This window comes from Sinohyriopsis cumingii, chromosome 16, assembly GCF_028554795.1.
Source record: "Sinohyriopsis cumingii isolate HCF-2022 chromosome 16, ASM2855479v2, whole genome shotgun sequence".
Taxonomy (NCBI): Eukaryota; Metazoa; Mollusca; class Bivalvia; order Unionida; family Unionidae; genus Sinohyriopsis; species Sinohyriopsis cumingii.
This window is the reverse complement of record NC_142976.1, coordinates 53,688,153-53,709,143: the sequence shown is the minus strand read 5'-3', so window position 1 is coordinate 53,709,143 and position 20,991 is coordinate 53,688,153. Positions and strand designations below refer to the sequence as shown.

Here is a 20,991-nt window from a genome sequence, read left to right as displayed (position 1 = left end):
CTGTCAGTATAAGCAGATTTGAGTGGATCACAGCGTACAATAGGCCAGCTGTCAGTATAAGCAGATTTGAGTGGATCACAGCATACAATAGGCCAGCTGTCAGTATAAGCAGATTTGAGTGGATCACAGCATACATTAGGCCAGCTGTCAGTATAAGCAGATTTGAGTGGATCACAGTATGCAATAGGCCAGCTGTCAGTATAGCAGATTTGAGTCGATCACAGCATACAATAGGCCATCTGTCAGTATAAGCAGATTTGAGTGGATCACAACATACAATAGGCCAGCTGTCAGTATAAGCAGATTATGATATAACAATACATTGTTAAGATGGCTTGTCAATATGGACAAAGGATTGGTTTATGTAACAATAGATATAACCTAGTGCATTGTATAATCCAAGTTTGAAGCTTCCTTTCATGGTGCTTTTGAATTTCTTCTTTCAGAACCTAAGATTGTAAATACAAGCTTAAACAGCCAACAGTGTTGTAGCAAAATACAGATGGTGTATTTTGTTGCCACAATGGGGGAAAATAAATGGCAATTTACGATATTGGCGAAGCCCAGCCTGATCCCAGAATAAACTTTTATCACCTTAGTTTTCATACTTTTGAGAAGAAAAACAAATCTTTGGTGTACAAGAAAAATGCTTGTATACATACTAGAATTCATACAAAAATTCATTTCACCAAAATGACAATAAACCTTTTTTTATACATTATTTTTCTTACTTTCAAGAATACAGATGTATTTTTTCATGTACAAGAAAAATACATGCATATGAAATTTCATGTTATAAAGGTTTGTGCTATAGTGGGGCTGTTATTGTTGTTGTAAGGTTTAATGTCATTTTTCAGCGCAAGATAGGCTATAGATAATGGCCAGTGTAAATGGTGAAGGAAGAACTTGGTAAAACCCCAGAAAGATCCAATGGCCCACGAGAAGCTACTGGCAAGGTTTCTCACATGCCCACATTGGCTGAACCCGAGACTTGAACCCACACAGACAAGAGGTGAGATGAGAGTGATCCTTAACTTTGAGTGCTTTAGACCACTCGGACACTCTGGACTCCTGCTATGGCAGGGTAACACTGTGTGTGGGGGGAGAGAAAGTGGAAAATTGAATGCCCTGGAGTATTTCATAAATTGAATTCATTGATAACCTTTATCCATTTTTTAATAGCAACAATTTGTCTTAGATAAATGAGATAAAACACTCTTGATACTGGGTACATTCCATGTATATCTGCTGACCCAGGAACAAGGTCATGGCAGGAGTTTCATTTGAGATGTAAAATTCTACTTAGGGTTCAGTTTTTGTTTACATGTCTGAATTTGTTGTTTCATAGCCAGTAAGTTTATGTAGGGTTTGGCCAAGAAAAAACTGTTTGTTTCCTATTGCACTCATTTTAAAATTATTGTAGGCAGGTCTTTAATTTTTTAAAACATTATATTTATTTAATGTGATATTTTCTGATTTTTTTTTTAATATCATGGGGGAAAAAAGGGCTAGGGCCAGCAATGAGAAACAGAGATGATCAGTCAAATGGAAAAACATTTTTTGTTTGGCTGTATACTGTGTGGATCTAAATACAATATATACTCATGTATAAGTTGGTCCATGTACAAACTGCATAGACCCAGATATACCCTTGCTTAATGAAATATAGGAATGAAAAATATCACCAGTAATTGTCTATATTTAACATTAAGTATAATAATAGTAATAATAATAATAATAATGAAATACTTTTATTGTTCAATGTTGTATGAATTTTTTATTTTTTTACTGATGTGGTTATTTGACACAGAACATGGTATGTTTACACTTGTTTTATTGACAGACCTGGTTATCAGACAGATCAAATCACCAAACATGATATGTTTACGCTTGTTTCATTGACTGACCTGGTTTTCAAACTGATAATATCACTTTTATACATACGTCTATACATGTTTTACAATAATGAATGTTTTAATTACTTTAACAGAAAAGATCACTGACAAAATCTGTTCATAAAAATTGAAAATTTCTCAAAAAGGCTCCATCTCAAAGAACCTAAAACTGCTTAAAATATGGGTTTCTTTCTGTTCTCTGTGTATGTATATATTTCTGAAATCTGTATGCATCTATTTATGTATTCTATGTATGTGTATATTTTTGTATTCTGTGCATGCATGTATTTCTGTACTCTGTATATTTCTGTACTCTTTGTATTGTTATATTTCTTGATATGTAAATTTCTGTAACTAGTGTCTGTGTACATTTCTGTACTCTCTGTATTTGTATATTTCTGTACACTATATTTTTTACATTTCTGTATGTGTATATTTCTGAGCTTTGTGTATGTGTATATTTATGTATGTATATATTTCTGTACTCTTTGGATGTCTGTATAGTTCTGCATGTGTCTATTTCTGTACTCTGTAGCTGTATACATGTCTGCACTTGTGTAAATTTCTGGAGACGCCATTCCAGTGGCCTAGTGATTAGAACATCTCCCTCGAAAGCGGGAGGTCGTGGGTTCAAACCCTGGTTGAGTCATACCAAATACTTACGAAAATGGTACTTACAGCTGCATCACTAGGTGCTCATCAGCATTAAGAGGTTAGTATTAGGACTGGTCAGCCTGGTGTCAGGATAATATGACTGTGTGGGACATCATGCTACATGATGCCCCAGTGGTAGACATCACTATAAACTGCCACACTGCAGACATCGTAGCAATATGACTGAAAATTGTTAAAGCTACATTAAAAATCCTAATCACACACATGCACACACATTTTTGTACTCTGTGGATGTGTATATTTCTGTATGTGTATATTTCTATTCTCTGTCAGAGGTCTCACTAGGATTTTAAAACTTCGAGTTAAGGTCTCCTTTTTTGGTAAAAATAGGAGTCCTACCAGCTAAAGTTGCTTGAAGTGGCTAAATATTCTTTATAATGCCTGGGATAAAGAAACACAAAAACTTGTGTTTTATTTATTTGTAATTATTTGTAATTGTTTAAATATTTATGTATTAAAGTTGATATCATGTACGAATATCATGTTTACTTTCATCGACTTCTCAGTTTGCAAAATGTTCTGATGCTTGGTTTTTGAGTCATATTCCTCCACACTGAGTCCCTCTTCGTTCAATTTCATCAACTGAGTAAAGGTCTCATGTTTTATTCTGGATATTTTTTAAACAACTGACATACAACTCTCATTTGTCTATCAGAGTGAGACTGAATCTTGCCAGTCTAAGGAAAAGTCTTATTCCAGACACTTGGCCAAGCATCGCACACTTTCTTACTCTTGGACGGGGCCCCGAGTGGCCGAGTGGTCTAAAGCGCTCTCCGTTACGGATCACTGCCATCTCACCTCTGTCTGCGTGGGTTCGAGTCCAGGATTCGGCCAATGTGGGTATGTGAGAAAGCTTGCCAGTAGCTTCTCGTGGGTCGGTGGTTCTTCCCGGGGTTTTCCCAGGTTCTTCCTCCACCATTAATACTGGCCGCCATGCATAGCCTATCGTGTGCTGAAAAATGGCGTTAAACCCAGCAACAACAACAACAAACAACTTACTCTTGGCTACTCTCCCATCCAAGCTATAAGTTCTAGAAACTTTAGCACTCTTTTCAATCTCATTACAGTTTTCATCAATTTGTCATTTAACCTTAAAATACATATCCAGATAAGCTGATTGGCTCATCTGATCAGCAGTGTCTGTTTAGCTTGTCAGTGAAGCCATGTGCATAATACATGTATTGGAATGTAAATGTTGATGTAGTGTTTAAAAAAATGAATGCTTACGGAGGACTCCTGCATAAGTGATTTTGTGTCCCCCAGATTTAAAAACAAATTGCATCAAAATAACATGTGATTAACCATTTCTGAGACCTCTGCAATGTGTATGTGTATATAGAATAGGTAATAGGTCTGAATCTGCAAGCCATACTTTAAGTGCCTACACCAACTTGAACACACAAATATACACATACATAGAGTACAAAAATATACACATACACATGCATATTTTTGTATTCTATTTTACCCGCACAGGCAGTTTTACAAAATGGCCTTACTACGGGTAAGTTGTTATTAAAATTGATTATTCAACTTTCACTTCGTATAATTGTCTAGTTGCAATAAGTTACACTTCAGTAATTCTGCGATTTGTACTCTATGTAAGTGCATATTTCTGTCCTCTATGTAAGTGCATATTTCTGTCCTCTGTGTATGTGCATATTTCTGTACTCCATGTATGTGTATATTTTTGTACTCTATGTATGTGTATATTTTTGTATTCTGTGTATGTGTATATTTTTGTATTCTGTGTATGTGTATATTTGTGTGTTCAAGTTGGTGTAGGCACTAAGTATGGCTTGCAGATTCAGACCTGTTACCTTTCTCCAAATTTTTGTCCACTCATCAGCTCTGTTCTATCAGGGCTTAACTCTTTTGAGATGTTGGCAGCAGTTACACTGTATATCAAGGTGAAACCATATTGAAAACTTGACAGCAGTCACCCTCTATATCAGTGTAGAATAATATTGAAAACTTAGCAAGAGTCATGCTGGATATCAAGATAGAACTGTATTGAGAAGTTGTTATCATGTCTATTTCTTCTTCAAGATACATTTACCCAATGATAATACCTACTACTACTACCATGCAAATCCAGCCCTCACAGGTTAAAACATTTTAGTGAAAAAGCTAAAGATTATCTGCTCACCCGGGTGGTAAATAGAGTGTTCTCCCCTTGATACTGCGATTTGTACCAAATTCCAAGAAATCATCAGTTAATACTAACTCTGATCATGTCAAGTAGCACACAGTCTATAGAGAGACCTCACGGTCTATAGAGAATCCTCACAGTCTAAAGAGAGACCTCACAGTCTATAGAGAGACCTCATAAGTCCATACAAGTAACACACAGTCTATAGAGAGACCTCATAAGTCCATGCAAGAAGTTTCTTACATCAAACATTTTTTGGATGAGTTTGATCTTGAAAGGAAAGTTTACTCCATCTTTAATTTTTCCAACATTTTTGATCTTCCTATCACCAACGACAAAGTTTCAACATTGTCTCTGTTACCACTTTAACATCTTTGCACACTTAGGTGCCTTTCATACATACCTACACAGGTCGCTATAGCCATATTAAAAGTGCATGCGTGGGGCGTGATATAGAAAACTAATTAGTATTGCTGTATGGTTTATGCTGAGTCAGGATACAGGTAAGTTTCTATATTAATTGCCATAGCATCTATTTCATAGTCACATATCTGATGCTTTACTGATTTTACCTGTATAGAATATCATTGGTCATTCCCTACAGGTTAAACATGGTCTCATAATTGATATTGATGCATGTACTTCTTAAATATCAATAATGATGCTTCAGTTCCTTTTTATGTGCGAGTTTTATGTGCAATACAGAAAACTTGTTTATATGACTGAATAGCTTCCTCTGAAGTGTTCAAATAAGTAAGTGTTCTATACATGGTTTATGCAGTAGTGTCCAGCTCATAATTACTGTAAATGATGCTTCAGTGATTTTACCCACACAGGCAGTTTTACAAAATGGCCTTACTACGGGTAAGTTGTTATTAAAATTGATTATTCAACTTTCACTTCATATAATTGTCTAGTTGCAATAAGTTACACTTCAGTAATTCTGCCTGTATAAACAGTCAAAGTGGACATTCCCACTGGTTACTTGTTACTAGGATTTTTTATTTATCATCCACTTTGTGTATATTAATAGTGATGCTCTAATTCTCTACCTTACAGTACAGGCCACACGCACTTCTTTAAAGGTATTTATCATAGTGGGTAACTCTGCGTGGACACTCTTGAGTTCATAAAGAAGGACACTCACTATGCTATGTGTATATATTGTCTTACAGATTTTGACAATGAGCAAGACCAAGCTGATAGCCACTCAACATGTGTAGCTTTCCTTGGTTGTCATTTCTTGTCAGACTTGCATATTATTGACAGAAGTCAGTGGGTGGGTGGCAGTTCTTGGGGCATTAAAGGGAAGGTGCAGAAGCAATGCTTGAGAAGCATAACATCAGATTGCATGCAAAGGTTCAAAATTATATATTCTACAGGGAAGCAAGATGGAGAGCAACAACAACCTCAGTTACAATTCTGCAAATCAGAATTACAGACCTGCTATGTAGATCCATATTCCATACTGTCATGGCAGCTAAGATGGCCATGTTCCTTTATGATCAGACTCAGCCATAAAATTTCAGTCACAGTGGGTCATGACCACATTTGATCATACAGTATCAGCCACCAGAAAATGAATTTGTCCAGTTTCATGACTTAAATAGTGCTGCAAGCCATTTCCTGTGTACATTTTTCTCCAACTACTTCATAGGTAGCACATGTGAAATTGGTTTCCTTTAATCCAAAACTGACAAAAACTGGCCCTCAAGTTGCCTCATCATTACACTGGTCAACAGTGAAATCATTACTGACTTGAAAAGGCCCTAATCTGTAGTATTTTGGTGTGCCGAACACGAATATAACCGTGAAAAATTTGTATTGGCTCTCGTTTTGAAGATATTCATATACCTCATTTTCTATGTTTCACTGTGTAAATTTCTCCAGTAGGACTGCAGCAACATCCGGAATAATGATGTAACATTGCATAATACCATCATGCTCACATCATCCACAGTTGATTGCATCATTTTCTGATGCAATGCAATACTAATGCCATGCGGCTGCTGAAGTAAGTTGACGTCAGCAGTGTACTATACATGTGTAGGCCTATTATACTAATGCCAGGCGGCTGCTGAAGCTGACGTAAGCAGTGTACTATATAAAGCCCAATCAGATAGGTTCAGCGTTTAAAATATTTTAGACGTTGTGCGAGACAGTTCAAGCTACTGTTACATAAAACTTATTATTTTATCCATTTACGTACAATAAAGAACAGTAATGCCTCGAAAGTGTGTTAATACCGCGGACAATTTTTGCTATATTTGTGGGGAAGTGACATTTGCCAACCAGAAGAAAAGTATCAATTCTCAAGTGAAGAAGGCATATCATCTTTACTTCGGATGCAAGGTTGGTGACCAAGACAAGCCTTGGGCTCCGCATATATGCTGTGCTACATGTACAACACAGCTTTCACAGTGGTTGAATTGCAAAAGGTCATCAATGCCGTTTGCAGTCCCAATGGTGTGGAGAGAGCCAAGCAACCACCTAAATGACTGTTACTTCTGCTTGGTTCCTCCTCTTTCCGGCGGAATAACGAAGCGAAAGAAGTCGAGAATAGTCTACCCAAACATTCCGTCTGCATTGAGACCAGTTCCACATGGTGAGGGACTTCCTATTCCAGAACCTCCAGCAGAATATTCTCTTGATTCATCTGACGAAGACAAAGGTGAGTCGACCTGTTCTTCTCCTGGTCCATCAGCATGCAGTGATCCAGATTTTCACTGTGGTGCATCATCAACCCCACACAGAATAACACAGGAAGAACTAAATGACCTGATTCGTGATTTGGACTTATCAAAGAACAAGGCAGAATTGCTAGGATCAAGACTCCAACAATGGAATCTTCTAGAAGAAGATGTCACAATTACTGCATATCGAAAGCGCCACCAGCAATTGGAGCCTTTCTTCAGAAAGGAAAGTAATCTGATATTCTGTTCCGATATTGAGGGCCTCATGAATGCTTTAAAAATCACTCATGACCCACAAGAATGGAGACTATTTGTGGACTCTTCGAAACTGAGTCTCAAGGCTGTGCTTTTGCACAATGGAAACATTCTTCCATCTATTCCAGTAGCGTATGCTGTCCACATGAAAGAGACATACGATAACTTAAGGCAGCTACTGAATTCCATTGAGTATAACAAGTACAGCTGGCACCTCTGTGGTGATTTGAAGGTAGTTGCCCTTTTAATGGGACTGCAGCAAGGATATACAAAATACATGTGTTTCTTATGCGAGTGGGATAGCCGAGCAAGGGAAATGCACTACATGAGGAAGGAATGGACTCACAGGCAGAATGTAGCCATTGGAGAGAAGAATATCCAACACCCAGCTCTGGTTGAGGCTCAGAAAATCTTGCTACCACCCCTTCACATCAAACTAGGTTTGATGAAGAACTTTGTGAAAGCCATTGACCGGACTTTGCCAGCATTTCGATACCTGCATGAAAAATTCCCTCGACTCAGCGAAGCAAAGATTAAAGAGGGAGTTTTTGTGGGTCCTCAGATTCGAGAGCTTTTCAAAGATGACCGGTTCAACAACTTGCTGGAAGGTGACGCGAAACAAGCATGGAATGCTTTTCGCCTAGTTTCTACAAACTTCCTCGGAAATGTTAGGGCAGAAAACTATAAGGAACTAGTAGAAGACATGTTGATGAAGTATAAGAAACTTGGCTGCAATATGTCTCTAAAGATTCACTTCCTTCATTCCCATTTGGATTTCTTTCCTAGCAACTGTGGTATTGTTAGTGATGAACACGGCGAACGTTTTCATCAAGATATCGCAACAATGGAACAAAGATACCAGGGAAAATGGTCCACTACAATGCTGGCTGACTACTGCTGGACACTCCTCAGAGATGCTCCCGAACAGCTGTACAAGAGACAGGCGAAGAAATCTAAGATGTAGTCAATGACTTGATTTTTTATAGGTAGGCTATTACAGTTGACCTTTTACTATTGGAATGCATTTCGTTATGTAAACATTAATTTCTTGCAGATTACAAAAAAACTAGAGCCAATTTTGCAATTTGACTGTCATATTCGTGTTCAGCACATAAAAATTGATAAGAATTGACTAATTTTATTTCAGTAACATGACTTTTGTAAAAATTTGTTGTCCAGTGTTATTAGATCTTACTATCATGGTGAATGCAATTCCACCGTGCAGACTGATGAAGTTTTCCACCCACTCCATCAAAGTCCAATTCTTTCCTCTACATCTCCTGCCATGTGTAAAGTTTGGATATCTGGTGTTCATCGTCTGTGGAAGAATCTAATTTCAATTGCTTTCACAATCTGACAATTAAATAACTAACATTTTGGGACTGCTTACATCATCAACATCCAAGTGTCTGGGGGCATTTTTTCTCACAAATGCTTTCTTTGTTCTCCATTTGGATACCCATGACAGTGGGATCAACATTTCATCTAATATCTATGGCAGTCTTCAATAGGCTTAACTTGTTAAACGGAATATGTGGGAGCATGTTTATAAAATGGTACACATAGTAGCAAAGAGCCCCAGCATACTAGGGCTATGGCTGTAACAGCACCTAAGAACAGATAGATGCAATCCCATTCTTAAAGACTACTAAAGTCCAAGCAATGCTAGCAACCTTCATCATCTAATCTCATCTTTAATGGTTATGTTGGTCAGGTTGATGGAATTTTCTACAAGCCACTAAGGATGCCTTCTTTCCTTCCCTCAGTCTCAGTTCAAACAGAGGGGTTTGCAAGGCAGCCAATAAAACTGTTGCAGGGATGTTCCTAGATCACATGCCACTGAGAAGCAGTCCTACCAAATTTGCAGCTGTTGAAAACCAAAGTTCTCCTGAATCAATGGTAGATCAATCATGTTCAGCAGCATTACACGATACCTTCCCTATTACAGATGACACAGGGTCCCCGAGTGGCCAAGTGGTCTAAAGCGCTCTCCGTTACGGATCACTGCCATCTCACCTCTGTCTGTGTGGGTTCGAGTCTATGATTCGGCCAATGTGGGTATGTGAGAAAGCTTGCCAGTAGCTTCTCGCGGGTCGGTGGTTCTTCCAAGGGTTTTCCTGGGTTCTTCCTCTACCATTAATACTGGCCGCCATGCATAGCCTATCGCATGCTGAAAATGACGTTAAACCCCACAACAACAACAACAGATGACACATATCCATGCACCCTTATCAAAGTAGTGAGAAGGCTCCAATCCTTTGTTGCTGAATGGGGGAGATTTGCCATGACAACATGTGGAACAAGCAGATGATTTCTTGGGGACTCAGTATCATGTTCAGTGCACCTGCTAAGCCTTTGCCCAGAGTACTTTCAGCTACAATGCAGCACTTATCACATGGTCATCAGTCAACTCTGTTACACCCCTGGGTTCACAATAGAATTCAACAATGGGTTCTCATGCCATCACTGTGGGGACTGCACAATCAGTGTGGACTTGCAGGTGGCGTGACTTCATGTCCCCACTCACTCATCTTTGAGCAGTTATGTGATTTGCCTACAACAGGCTACAGAAAAGTTATATTTTGAAGAAAGATATATAATTTCACATGTTATTATCCTATTTCTTTCTAAATCTCCTTTGTCAACAGGACATATCTGACCTTGTACCATTTCAGGAACTTGGTTGACTAGATCTTGAATCAGTGTTCAGGTAAAAAAGAATGCTTACTCCAGGAACAAAAATTGAATTTATGCAATATAAATTCGTTATCTACATGAATGAATCCATCTGCTAGAGAATTCCTTAGCTTGCTGAGTTTTGTTCAGTCCTGTCAGGGGACACCTTAGTCCTTGGTCATTTTCTTGAGCTCCTATAAGAATGATTATGTGATCCAAATGGAGACCGAACCTTTGATTAATCTGCATAATACGAAGTTGTATCTCACAGGTAGGGAAACCACCCAGGGCTTGTGTAGGGATACCTCTGCAAGTACAACCTCCAGCCAGCACAACCAGTAGTTATAAAAACTGCACATAATATAGACAATCATATACCAATAGTTACAAAAACTGAAGCTATACGTAACACATGCTCCTACCATTGCAGGATATCATAGGAGTGTGGCATTCTCAGGATTATTATTTACATATCAACATCCTTGAGATGAGAAGATTTTAAAGCTTTTCTTTGGTGGCTGGAGAACCTTCTGTCTGACAACTTCACTGTAGTGATTTATCTTAAACAACAAAGTGGAACCAAGTACCCAGTCCTTTGTATTCTTATTTGGGATTTTCTGAAGTGGTGTCCTCAGTGACAAAGCCATGTTTAAGTTTGACTTATCCTAGGCTGGCTGATGTATTGATGGACTCTTTGTCCTGCAAGAATCATAATACAAATGGAATGGTCTCTTCATCCTGTAGTATTCACTCAGTTGATACTTGGAGGGGTAGACCTATAACGGACCTTTTGGTGACAGTGTGGAATGCCAAATCCTAAACTTGCTGTAATGAATCTTTTATCCAAAAGGCCTGGGTAACCAATGCTCTTTCTACACATTTAAATGACCAAACATGTACACTTCTCCAAAATGTCAGGTTCTGAAGGTGATACAGGAATCCAAAAGACTCTTAGTGTTGCTTCATCCTGATTACGCTATTCAAGTGGGAAATGATGGACCAGCCTCATCAGTTGTGCTACAGGACTGACAATAACTGAGATATTCCTTCATCTGCATCAAGCAACCATGATAGCAGTTGACTCGCATATCTAGATCTTATGAAATAAGCCCTTAAGAACAAACAGGTCTCACAACAAGTGGTGGAGAATCCCTCAAGTGAGTTGTCTATCCATCTTAGAGGTGTACACAGGCAACGGAATGTAATCTCAATGGAGCACGCAAAATCACTTTATACCAATGTAGGCATCCATACTGAAATAGCTAACTTCATATGGCTTTTTGATGAGAAAGAACATCAATCACAATTAAACCTACCATTCCATTATCATTGGCACACTGTGTTGTCATGGACAAGAGAAAATCAGACAAACCAGGCAAATTAAATGAATATATTTGCTGTTGGTGGACCCAACTACATGCAGTTTGACAAGATGGATCAGTGTCACTCATGAATCACCCTGAACAGGCTACCATTCATGGGGAATCAGATATTGGTAATAATTCCTTTAACAAAGGGGAAAGATGATGTATCAATATAGACACTTTCATCCTGAATAAAGTTCCATATATCGGACTAAATCAACACCAATGAATTTGCTTTGCATATCAAACATTGCTTATGAGCAAAATTGTTCTCTAACCAATGATCCATGCTGTGAGATGGAGATCCTATTACACTTCTCCAATCTCATCAGAAATCTTTCATCCTAAAAGGTTAAATTCAGTTAGGAGGGCCCCTTTACCTGTGGTACAAAAGGTTTCCTTTCTGGATCATTTGACAGCTTCATAAAGATGTGGCTTCGTGACTTTCACTGAATTTGCAGAAGGGAAACATTTGTCCCTTTCAAAGTAACTCCCTAATATATGGAGTCGATTTCCAGTGGGGTTATCTAGAAGCCAACTCACATACCTTAGGGGACTGGAGATGGTCTCTCTGGGTTCATAGGATATATCTTTCTCCACCTCTTACCCATTTTCCTTTGGTATTATGATTGGGTACCATATTGTGAAGAACGAAAGCAATATTTTCTAGTAAAATGTGTTGGTTCGATAACTTACCCAGTCATAATACACATACATCCTCCCAGCCTCCTCGAAGTTACGTCTGTTTAGAGGATATGCCTTTTGCTCCAGTAGTAACTGATGATTTCACAGGATTTGGTACCAATCCTGGTATCAAAGGGAGATCATTCTATTTGATCTAACTGCCACCTAGGTGGGCAGATAAATTTTAGCTTGATAGCTAAAATGTTTTAACCTGGGAGGAATGGATTTGTGAGGTAATAGTAGTTCTCATAAGATACGATTGGGTAATGTATTAACAAAGAAGCTTATTTTCTTCAAAATATTGGTTTCTGGTCAAATATATTTTTTCTGCCACATTATCCAAAAACATGTCTGGATAGAATTTGCTAATAACTTTTGTATTACAATTTTCTTTTTCTTTAGGGCACATTCCTTGTGAATCAGGCAGTCAGTCAGGCGATGCTGGCAGACAGAATTCCAAATGGGTCCATTATTAACATCTCCAGTATTGTCGGCAAGGTTAGACAATATGCATCTTAAGCAAATACCTCCATACTAAGAACACCTTCTTACAAGGATAGGATTTATTAAGCCCGGGTTTTCCTTTAATGTCACATTTATATTCAAACCTTATTTTACGGATATGTGTCAAAAAGTATGTACATTTTCCTAAGATGACCATGGGGAGGGGTGCATGTGAAAAAGTATTGTAAATATACATCATTTGTTTAATTTGCCACATTGAGAAAATAACAAATTAGTGCCAAAATTAAAGACTGCTACAGAAGATTACAGTTGTTTGAAATGAATGTAACAAAGTTCATTGTACAATGCAGTGTGCAATAAATAAAATCTTTAACAATAATTTAATTTTAGAAACAAATTTTGACTTTGCAGATATCAGCTTCCACACAAGTAATGTTCTGTCATAGGTCAGAATTATTTTACAATGTGGATTTTATAACATACATTTTTAAGTGACTTGGAGGAAATTAATATTCTAGGTCCTAAGCGAATGTTATGATAATGGCTATTAAAAGTTAAGAAAGTTCACCATTATAAATGGCTATTAAAGTTAAGAAAGTTCACCATTATAAATGGCTATTAAAGTTAAGAAAGTTCACCATTATAAATGGCTATTAAAGTTAAGAAAGTTCACCATTATAAATGGCTATTAAAGTTAAGAAAGTTCACCATTATAAATGGCTATTAAAGTTAAGAAAGTTCACCATTATAATGGCTATTAAAGTTAAGAAAGTTCACCATTATAAATGGCTATTAAAGTTAAGAAAGTTCACCATTATAAGTGGCTATTAAAGTTAAGAAAGTTCACCATTATAAATGGCTATTAAAGTTAAGAAAGTTCACCATTATAAATGGCTATTAAAGTTAAGAAAGTTCACCATTATAAATGGCTATTAAAGTTAAGAAAGTTCACCATTATAAATGTTATGAAATTAAATTTGAGAATAAGGATGAAATAAGGGAAAAAAAGAATGTGAATGCTAAAGAGGCATCAGCGTCGTTTTTAATTTCTATTATACAACCTGATTGTTGATTGTACAAACCTGGTTGTTGATTGTACAACCTGATTGTCGATTGTACAAACCTGATTGTTGATTGTACAGCTTGATCATTGACTGTACAATCCAATCATTGATTTACAACCTGATCACTGACTGTACAACCTGATTGTTGATTGTACAACCTGATCATTGATTGTACAATCTGATCATTGATTGTACCTGATCATTGACCGTACAACCTGAATGTTGATTGTACAACCTAATCATTGACTGTACAACCTGATTGTTGATTGTACAACATGATCATTGACTGTACAACCTGATTGTTGATTGTACAACCTGATTGTTGATTGTACAACCTGATCATTGACTGTACAACCTGATTGTTGATTGTACAACCTGATCATTGACTGTACAACCTGATTGATGATTGTACAACCTGATCATTGACTGTACAACCTGATAATTGACTGCACAACCTGATCATTGACTGTACAATCTAATCATGGATTGTACAATCTATTCATTGACTGTATGAACTTGTTATTGATTGTATAAACTTATCATTGAAACCTGTGAGTATTTTGATGTTGTTGTCTTTGTAAAATAACTTTACAAAAATATTTTTCTGGACTCGGTGATTATGATACTGAACTAGGGTCAAGGTTAGGGATAGCAGGTAAAAACAGTCAACGCAGCAACTAAACCTGCTCAAATTCTGTGGTAATAATATCCATTATATGGAGTGATTTGGACTAGAATGTTGTGTCCGTTCTTCATGTTGTACACTATGTCAGAAAAATGCATGTGGATTTTAAGTTGGGATCTCTAAAAAATGTGTTTTTGAGCATGTGTGTATTATATGGAGGTATCTGCTAAGGCAGGTTTTACTGTATATAGGACCTGTTACTTTTAAAGTTGACTTTGTGATCAGTGTTCACATGTCCTAGTCATTTTGTCAATCCTATCACCAGGACATAGCATAAAAATTTGTGCTGTATTTACTTTGTGTTACCTTTGCATCAAGTTCTGATAACCTCTACAGCCAGTTCTAATAACCTCTACAGCAAGTTCAAATAACCTTCACAACAGGTTCAAATAACATTTACATATTCCACTGACCTTTACTTTTTATAATTACCCATTATAAGTTCACATAACCCTTTACATTTTTTAATAACCATTACTTGTTCAGATAACCCGTTCAAGTTCAAATATTCAAATAATCTGTACAAGTTTGACTAACTTATGCAACAATTTCAGATAACCTGTACAACTTTGAATAACCTGTACATAAGTGTGAATAACATGTACAAGTTAAAATATCCTTACAGTAAGTTTTAATTGACCTCTTCAGCAAGTTAAAATAACCTTTAATTGACCTCTTTACTTTTGGTGTAACATGGTCTTTGAAAAAGAAGGAAGTAGAGAACCACAAGGAGATGCTAATGGTGGATAAATGACTGAACTAAAGAGGTTTAAAGCTAACTTTTAAAGCATACATGATCTGCTACCCAGCATGCTGTCCTGTAGAAAATTATCCAGTGAGTAAACAAGTTGGAAGATTTATTAAAATCACATTAAAACAAGCGGAAAGTCAATAAAAGTTCTATTTTTCAGGTAGGAAATATTGGTCAGGTAAATTATGCTGCATCCAAAGCTGGAGTTATTGGACTGACAAAGACAGCAGCCAAAGAATTAGCTGGGTGAGAGTAAAAGATGTTTTTCCTGCAAAGCCAAACTACACATTCAAATGCAGATGTTGTATGATAAACTATATAACAGCACAGACATGATTTGGATGCATATAAGCCACTGTATGGGAGACCTAAGTATGATTTGGATCATCACAGTACAGGAGTGTTGAGTATGATTTGGATGCAACACAGGGTGGGTGTATAGTGTGCTGACATAGAGGTCTATCCAACACAGGTTGGGTGTATAATGTGCTGACATATAGGTCTATTCAACACAGGTTGGGTGTATAATGTGCTGATGTAGAGTCTATTCAACACATGGTGGGTGTATAGTGTGCTGACATAGAGGTCTATCCAACACAGGATGGGTTTATAGTGTGCTGACATAGAGGTCTATTCAACACAGGTTGGGTGTATAATATGCTGACATAGAGGTCTATTCAACACATGGTGGGTGTATAATGTGCTGATATAGAAGTCTATTCAACACAGGATGGGTGTATAGTGTGCTGACATAGAGGTCTATCCAACACAGGATGGGTGTATAGTGTGCTGACATAGAGGTCTATCCAACACAGGATGGGTGTATAGTGTGCTGACATAGAGGTCTATCCAACACAGGATGGGTGTATAGTGTGCTGACATAGAGGTCTATTCAACATAGGGTGGGTGTATAATGTGCTGATATAGAAGTCTATTCAACACAGGGTGGGTGTATAATGTGCTGACAGAGGTCTATTCAACACAGGGTGGGTGTATAATGTGCTGATGTAGAGTCTATTCAACACATGGTGGGTGTATAATGTACTGACATAGAGGTCTATCCAACACAGGTTGGGTGTATAATGTGCTGACATAGAAGTCTATTCAACACAGGGTGGGTGTATAATGTGCTGACAAAGAGGTCTATTCAACACAGAGTGGGTGTATAGTGTGCTGATGTAGAGTCTATTCAACACAGGATGGGTGTATAATGTGCTGACATAGAAGTCTATTCAACACAAGAGTGGGTGTATAGTGTGCTGACATAGAGGTCTATTCAACACAGGATGGGTGTATAATGTGCTGATGTAGAGTCTATTCAATACAGGATGGGTGTATAGTGTCCTGATGTAGAGTCTATTCAACACAGGATGGGTGTATAATGTGCTGACATAGAAGTCTATTCAACACAGGGTGGGTGTATAATGTGCTGATGTAATCTATTCAACACAAGATGGGTGTATAGTGTGCTGACAGAGGCCTATTCAACACATGGTGGGTGTATAGTGTGCTGACAGAGGTCTATTCAGCACAGGGTGGGTGTATAGTGTACTGACATAGAGGTCTGTTCAACACAGATTGTGTGTGTAATGTGCTTACATAGAGGTCTATTCAGCACAGGGGTGGGTGTATAATGTGCTGACACAGAAGTCTATTCAACACAGGTTGGGTGTATAATGTGCTTACATAGAGGTCTATTCAACACAGGGTGGGTGTATAATGTGCTGACACAGAAGTCTATTCAACACAGGTTGGGTGTATAATGTGCTTACATAGAGGTCTATTCAGCACATGGTGGGTGTATAGTGTGCTGACATAGATGTCTCTTCAAGACAGAGTGGGTGTATAATGTGCTGATGTAGAGTCTATTCAACACATGGTGGGTGTATAATGTGTTGACATGTCTTTTCAACACAGGGTGGGTGTATAACGTGCTGATGTAGAGTCTATTCAACACAGGGTGGGTGTATAATGTGCTGACACAGAAGTCTATTCAACACAGGTTGGGTGTATAATGTGCTGACATAGAGGTCTATTCAACACATGGTGGGTGTATAGTGTGCTGACATAGATGTCTATTCAACACAGGTTGGATGTATAATGTGCTGACACAGAAGTCTATTCAACACAGGTTGGGTGTATAATGTGCTGACATAGAGGTCTATTCAACACATGGTGGGTGTATAGTGTGCTGACATAGATGTCTATTCAACACAGGTTGGGTGTATAATGTGCTGACATGGAGGTCTATTCAACACAGGGTGGGTTTATAGTTTGCTGACATAGATGTCTATTCAATACAGGGTGGGTGTATAATGTGCTGACATAGATGTCTATTCAACACAGGGTGGGTGTATGATGTGCTGACACAGATGTCTATTCAACACAGGGTGGGTTTATAGTGTGCTGACATAGATGTCTATTCAATACAGGGTGGGTGTATAATGTGCTGACATAGATGTCTATTCAACACAGGGGGTGGGTGTATGATGTGCTGACATAGATGTCTATTCAACACAGGGTGGGTGTATGATGTGCTGACATAGATGTCTATTCAACACAGGGGGTGGGTGTATGATGTGCTGACATAGATGTCTATTCAACACAGGGTGGGTGTATAATGTGCTGACATAGAGGTCTATTCAGCACAGGGTGGGTGTCTAATGTGCTGACATGGAGGTCTATTCAACACAGGGTGGGTTTATAGTGTGCTGACATAGATGTCTATTCAATACAGGGTGGGTGTATAATGTGCTGACATAGATGTCTATTCAACACAGGGGGTGGGTGTATGATGTGCTGACATAGATGTCTATTCAACACAGGGTGGGTGTATGATGTGCTGACATAGATGTCTATTCAACACAGGGTGGGTGTATGATGTGCTGACATAGATGTCTATTCAACACAGGGTGGGTGTATAATGTGCTGACATAGAGGTCTATTCAGCACAGGGTGGGTGTATAATGTGCTGACATAGAGGTCTATTCAACACAGGGTGGGTTTATAGTGTGCTGACATAGATGTCTATTCAATACAGGGTGGGAGTATTTCTGGTATTACATATGAAAACATATAGTAAACAATATTGTACAGCAGTTTTGTTTTTGCAATATAGGTTAATTGGTGTGGAATCTGCATTATATTCATGAACTTGAAATAACAATAACCTCATTGGCCAAAGATTATTCTGTACGTTTTACCAAAAATGCTCCGGTGGCCTAAGTGATTAGATCGTCCGCCTCTGATGTGGGAGGTTGCAGGTTCCAACACCTACTGAGTCATACAAAAGACATATAAAAATGGTACTAACAGCTGCCTCGCTTGCCACTTAGCATTAAGAGGATAGTGTTATGACTGGTCAACCTGGTGTCAGGATAATGTGACTGGGTGGGAGATGATGCTACATGTCTGCAGCATGATTCTCCAGTGTTAGACATCACTATAAACTGCCACACTAAATGCTTAAATTAAATTGTTGGATACAAATTTGAAGTATTCCTATTTTTATGTTTCGCATTTTATTTTTAATGCTGACATTTTTGTTTCACATCTCTGCATTACAGTCTGCAAAATTGAATTATTTTACTGCAAATACTGTACATTGGCCCAACTGCAAATTGCATTTATCCTGTCAGCAGATCTGGGTCTATGAAGTTTGTTAGGAGTAATCAGTAGACAAATAACATATCTAATCTACAAGCAAATGTGACTGCAGTTCAGGGTCTATGCTGTTTATTTTGACCCGACTGGCAAGCAACCTGTAAACTATTGGCAGATGTAATGGGATTTAACCTGAATGGATGTTTGGATTAAATAACACAATGTGATGAAAGATGGAAGTTTATGAAATGAATTAATAAAAATATTTATATCCTCTACAAATACAGTGTGAGTCTTTCAAGCTTTAAAGACATGACTCATTCAATTACTTTACACAAACATTCACAAAAGGATAACAAAAATGTGATTAATATATTCTCATGTAATGAAGGTAAAATTCATATAATCTCATGTAATGAAGGTAACTCAGTTGTACTGAATTGAAAGACATCATGTGTTCCATGTACTCAATTGAAACAACAAAAACAATTGAAACAAACATAATCAGTTGTAATCAACATAACAATTGTACCAACCATATGACTTGTGACTAATAGTCATTTGTACAGTCCATACAATTCATAACCACATATGACTCATATTAATACTTGTATAAACTTGCAAGCAAAACATTTTGACTGGGTTCATATGTCAATTGTCAAACCACGTAGTTCTCCTGAATTCTTGGGTTGGCCCACACTTGTATTGGCCACACTTGGGTCAGCCCACACTTGGGTTGGCCCACACTTGTATTAGCCACACTTGGGTTGGCCCACACTTGTATTAGCCACACTTGGGTTGGCCCACACTGGTATTGGCCTCACTTGTGTTGGCCCACACTTGTATTAGCCACACTTGGGTTGGCCCACACTCGTATTGGCCACACTTGGGTTGGCCCACACTTGTATTGGCCACACTTGGGTTGGCCCACACTTGTATTGGCCATACACAACCCCTTCATGGATGCACCATGTGCACAAGTTTACAAGTCAGCACTTCTGTCCCTGTATGGCCTTGATGGTCACACCTGCTTCCTTCCCCATACAGACAGACATACCAACAGCCAGACTTCCATCAGCCTGATACACCCGCACACAGGTAGCTAAAACAAAACAAAACTGGTCATAATAACGGGTATGGAATTAAAATCTATAGACACGTGCAATAAATTAAGCTCTTTTTAGCAACTTGTAACAGTTCAAAAGTTCACGTTTCAAATCCACATAGTGGTAAAGGCAGCATTTCACACTATGACATTAAAACTGAATATGTTTTACATATCAAATAAAATAAAAATGTAACTCTTAACTCTATGGCTGTAGAACAAAATAGAGAAAGTACACTCCTTGACAAGATCCAAAAAGACCAGTGTGTCAATTAGAGAAGAAACTTGCCTTAAATCTACAGGAGAATGAGTATTAGTAAGGGTAAAATACCTGTGCATTCCATGCTTTTTGTGTCTCTTGCCACAAGCATCTATGACAAGATACATGCTAGTTCAGTCACTTAACAAAACAAAAACAATTATCCACCCTAGGTAATGATGTATGCATGTACAACGAAAAATGATCAAATCATTATACTGTGAAACCAAGTTATTTCTTGCTTTCTTCTGTGACAGCAGATTATATCGACTCATCCTCAAATGATATTCAGTTGTTATTTTTTTTAATCACATAGTTAATCTGTTGTGGAAACATTGCATGTTATCAGTTGAACAAGATTGTATTACATTAGGCAGTAGTTGGAAATAATAGATTAATAGAAATTACCAAATGTGCACTACCTGTAGACTGCTACAAGTAGTAGAAGTTGTAATGACCAGGTTTTCATTTGTATATAATTTGAGAGTCATGTTTTGGGGAATTCCTAGTCCAGTCACTCATACGTCAATTTCTTTTCTGGTTGGTCTAAGAAAGAGAAGGTCAGTTTTCCCTCAAAACCAAACCATAGTCGTTTCATTCAATTTTTACATGCATTGTCAGGTTTCTTTTTATTTCTTTTGATTAAGCAACTATATAGTCACGTA

General features: G+C 37.8%; 1 protein-coding gene across 3 annotated transcripts in view; it reads left to right on the top strand.

Moving 5' to 3' along the window:
• The window catches only part of LOC149780431 (estradiol 17-beta-dehydrogenase 8-like), a 76,749-nt gene that overhangs the window by 41,855 nt on the left and 13,903 nt on the right, over positions 1-20,991 (top strand). For all 3 annotated transcript variants that reach the window (XM_089937370.1, XM_089937369.1, XM_089937371.1), the window contains 2 exons: positions 12,797-12,892; positions 15,520-15,605. In XM_089937370.1, coding sequence (XP_089793496.1) covers positions 12,797-12,892; positions 15,520-15,605 — 182 coding nt within the window. The remainder of the gene's footprint in view (positions 1-12,796; positions 12,893-15,519; positions 15,606-20,991) is intronic.